The sequence below is a fragment of the Barbatula barbatula genome, assembly GCF_947034865.1.
Source record: "Barbatula barbatula genome assembly, chromosome: 7".
In the NCBI taxonomy this organism is placed as follows: Eukaryota; Metazoa; Chordata; class Actinopteri; order Cypriniformes; family Nemacheilidae; genus Barbatula; species Barbatula barbatula.
In genome coordinates this window covers 15,846,715-15,851,413 of record NC_136770.1, presented here as the reverse complement: position 1 = coordinate 15,851,413, position 4,699 = coordinate 15,846,715, and the positions used below count along the sequence as shown (strand labels likewise).

Below are 4,699 nucleotides of genomic sequence, written 5' to 3'. Positions count from 1 at the left end.
ACAATTTGGTTATGGAATTTACTTTCTTTAAGATCATGCACACCATGACAATGCCCATTTTATTTTGTTTGCCCCAAAACCTCTAAATATAAATCTAACAGTGAAATATAATCAAACAAAAGTTTATCCCGAGCCGAGTCACTCATTTGTGAACGGCTAGCAAAACTACTGCGCCCTTTCTGTTATATAACTGATTACCCACAAACTTCCTGCCCCTTTAAAAAGGGTAAGGCCCCAAACTAGTGGTTTCCCCACCAGCCCATTTCTAAATAATGTGGGTAAGTACATGAGATCTTTTGTAGTGCTCTGACAGACCACTGCAGTCAGAGGTTGATTGCGAGGAGGATAACCAGAAAAGTTATTTCTGCCATGAGGAGGCAGAAAGGAATCTGACAAACAAAGCATTGCCGTCATATAAAAGGAAACCGGGAACTGTGGTGTGAAACGTGAGGAGCTAAGGACAGATTACACTACAACTTTTCGTGAGTTAAGATGCCTTATATTATTTTGTTTTAAAATCCTTACTAGTACTGATAAATGTGTTTATAGACATGGAAATAAGTGACAAAACGATTTAGTTAACAACATTAAAAATTTGTTAAAACAACAAAATTTGCCAATTCTGAATTTCAAAACTATAAAATTGTAACAAATGGTTATTGCATGCATGGTTTTTAAATCAGTTTTACTCTAACAAAGTCTAACAATGTTTAAGAAAAAACGCATTCATAAAATCTGGTAATATTTGAGATACAGTTTATCGTTCCAGCGTTCACAGACTGTGATTAAGAAGACTGACAGATTACGAAGTCAAGAAACTAATTTCCCTGCATTTTTTTATTTTGTCTTGATCTAAAATGTACAGTATGTCCTATGCTTTTTTTTCCATCAAAAATCGGTAAATAGGACTGGCAATTATCTTTATTTTTGTTTCTCTGTATACACTTTTAAAGACAGCGCTATTTACAGAGAAATTAGAAAAGGCTTTGATAAGGTGCATATCCTGTCAGGAAATATTATGTGCAAACAAATGTTTCACCATGAGGCAATCTTATGCAACAGCAAAACATGTTTTTTTATTATGTTAAAAATTACTGATCAAAGCATTATTCACTGCTTTACAACCCACACATATACATAACAATTTATTACACTCGTATGAAAGCAGAACATGCTGTGCTGTTAACAGCAGTGGAGTGTGATGTTTAGAGTTCACATGCTTCAACTTTCAATTTGGTGAAAAATTCTTTGGTGCAATTTTAATATAATTGTAAGCAATGTGGCAGATGCTTTTATTCAAAGCGACTAACAGTGCATTATACTATACATTTGTTTCAAAGTATGTGCAAACCCTGGGATTGAACCCATGGCCTTGGTGTTCCTAAAGCCATGCCACTCTTCAAAGGCAAAGAAAAAAAAACACATTTGTCCTGTCTTTCGATCAGTCTCCTGGTCCAATTTTGTCCCGTTTCAGAGAAACAAGAGTGTCACAAATTGCAGTAACTGGCTTCAATGACTAGCTGGTGTGAAAACTTTGAAGGCATTTTACTTCACTTTGCCTTTGTAGGCCAGTATATTAAAACTAGTAGAAACTTACGAGATCCTGTCTGTGAAATCCAGGCTAAAATATCAAAATCTAATTCTCAACATCAAATCATAAATAATGAGAATAAGTAGTGTGTTTATGACATATTTTTGATATACAATATATCATTTTTATAATTATTGTTTTATATTCATTATGTTTCATTATTTTGCACAGATTTGTTGGACAAACTTATTTTTTAGGTGTTACTTTTTTAAAAGTTGGCCTTAACCTCGATTTCAATCTTTGACATGTCGTTACTCAGTCAATACTGAAATAGTATGGTTGTATTGGCACAGAATGTACTTTAAAATATATTCAACGATTTTATTTACCAGAACATTACAAAAATGACTATCAATTATCAATATAGTCATATATAGACATCAAGGCCTCATATTGTTATTTGCTAAATATTGCTGCATCCCAATTCACATACTATGTGTATTGTAGTATTTGTAGTATGGTGAAATTAGTATTTTGAAAGAACCCGTATAGACTATTTCAGGGGAATATTCGAACAGTAGATAGTTGCCACACTATCTGATATTGTTAAAACCACAATACGTGTCCCATTACAAAAGTGCAGAACATAACATACTGTACTCTAAGTGCATAGTGAAAGTCACTAGGCAAATGTGGAAAAGTACAAGTAAATGTGGTTAAATCACACAAAATTGTAGGCCTTATACAGAATCATGTGCTTTGTAATATGGGTGGAGGAATGGTGTATGTCACAACAGGAAAGTTTGCCAAGGGGCTCTGTCACAACCACCCTGTACATTCTGTAAAATTGAGTAATTACAAAACAATTCTAGAAATATACACATAGATTTGCTTTTCAATTCGGATCTAAATGTATTTTTTGGTTTATTTCCAGGAGTCAATGGACCTGGTGTGGTTTGTGGTTCTTGGCATGACTGCGGTTGTCTCTGCATGTCCGGAGCACTGTCAATGTGTCAACATGAAAATCCGTTGTCAAGGATATATGATAAAAGAATTTCCATCCTCAATTCCACTTACCACGATCAGCCTCTTGATTACGAACACCAGCATAACAACATTAAAACCAGCTGACTTTGAAACATTTGCTGATACGCTCATTTCATTTCTAGCCATCAATTCAAGAATAGCCGAGGTGCAGCCATATACCTTAAACCAAACCCAGAGTCTTGTAACCTTGGTTTTAAGCGGGACTGATCTAACATCTTTATCAGAAGATCTTTTCGAGAATCTAAAGAATTTATCAATTTTGACACTCAGTAACAACAAACTGTCAGTCCTTCCACCCTCCCTTCTCAACCCGCTTACTGCTTTGACCACATTGGACCTAAGCAAAAACCAACTTGTCTCTTTAGCAGAGAATGCATTTTATGGTTTAGAACAGTTGCAAGAGCTCATGTTGCAAAGAAACTCTATTAGAGAGCTTTACAGAGGTGTTTTTCGGGGACATCGAAAACTTAAAAACCTGTTCCTGCAGCAAAATAATCTGATGGAGATGCCAGCAGGAATCTTTGATGACCTGGTGAACCTTGAGATGCTGCACCTTCAAGACAACAAAATCACACGGCTACAATCAAATCTCTTCACAAATCAACAGAAGTTGAAGAAACTCTACCTCTCCAACAACAGGTTATCATCACTTCCCGGTGGAATCTTCTTGAGTCTTCCCAATTTATCTCATATCTCCCTGCACAAGAACCAACTCCAAAGTCTGTTGCCTGCGACCTTTGGTCCAATGGTTCTTCAGGAGCTCTGGCTGTATGACAACATGTTAACTCACCTTAAGGAGAATGTTTTAAGCAACTTAACTGAAGTTCGCCTTTTGGTACTTACTAGGAACCAGATTCAGCACATTTCTCCTGGGGCCTTCAATGGTTTGGTGAAGTTAGAAGAGATCTCCCTTCACACAAATCGCCTGACCAGCATTACGGGGGGAATTTTCAAAGACCTTCCAAAGTTAACTAACATATCCCTGAAGAACAATGAAATACATCATATCCCCGCTGATCTCCTAGATGGTGTGTCTCATTTGTATCAGATAGAGCTTCAAAACAATTCTCTAGCAAACTTGCCAAATGAATTTCTAAACTCGTTGTCTGGAGTCGATAATGCTATACTCTCTCAAAATCCCTGGAGGTGTGATCATGACATAATACCGTTTAGGGACTGGCTAGAAAAGAACCCCAACAAAGTAAAGAACCTAAGTTCTTTTGTGTGTACAATTCCCACACACCTGAATGGCAGGAATGTAAGAGAACTTAGGGACAATGACATCCTCGCCACTGAGTCACCGACTGTGACAACATTTCACATTTCATCAAGTTCACCAACAGATACTAAGAGTGGCAAAGGTGGTGGTGAGGCTGGGGGTCTGTCAAAAGACACATTCATTATCATAATTTCTGTTGGGTGTACTGCTCTTATTGTCAGTGTCATTGCTTGTGTTTTATGGAGGAGGAACAAGCGGGGCAGTCAGGATCTGGACCGCCAAAGAAATAAAAACTCAGTGATTTAACACTATTGAAAAGCTTTTGTAAAGTATCACCAACATTTAGCTTCATTATTTACAGTCAGGATTTAACTGGATTTATGGTGGGCAAAAAAAAATATTGTGTGTATATTTGCTATTCATAAACTCATTAATCTCACATGAGTATAAACAATTTACTATATCTGCTGTCTGTTTTGTCAGTATTAATGGTCAAATCCTTTTTTGCAATTCTGAATAAAACCTTTTCTCCACAAAAAAATAGCAGAAGCATATCTTTCGCATGGTTTATTTCACTTCTGTTTTAAATAAACAACGAATCATCAGGATGTCGACATTTGGTATCCACGTATGCTAGGAATGTGTGTGAGGGGTCTTAAGAGGCCATGACCTTGGTGAATGTTTTGAAATAGCAACCACAACCTGTTAAGAAATGTGACCCTGCCACGAAACCTAAGTAGCCTTAAGGAGCACAGGAATAAAATAATTTATTTTTGTTTTAGGCCAAAAAACATTAGGATATTAAGTAAAGATTATGTACCTTGAAGATATTTTGAAAATTTCGTGCTGTAAATATATATTTTTGTCAGTAGATGCAGCAAAATTGCTGGTAACACTTTATA

At 36.3% G+C, this 4,699-nt stretch overlaps 1 protein-coding gene across 1 annotated transcript; it reads left to right on the top strand.

Moving 5' to 3' along the window:
* Window positions 1–346: 346 nt before the first annotated feature.
* Window positions 347–4,325, top strand: lrrc15 (leucine rich repeat containing 15). Its single transcript, XM_079459685.1, has 2 exons — window positions 347–482; window positions 2,466–4,325. Exon 2 carries the CDS (start codon window positions 2,472–2,474, stop codon window positions 4,101–4,103), a length of 1,632 nt encoding a protein of 543 aa, XP_079315811.1. The 5' UTR covers window positions 347–482; window positions 2,466–2,471; the 3' UTR covers window positions 4,104–4,325.
* Window positions 4,326–4,699: the final 374 nt, after the last annotated feature.

Bases quoted from the DNA above. Each gene is read 5' to 3' on its own strand.
- lrrc15 (XM_079459685.1), top strand. From the start codon at position 2,472: ATGGACCTGGTGTGGTTTGTGGTTCTTGGCATGACTGCGGTTGTCTCT.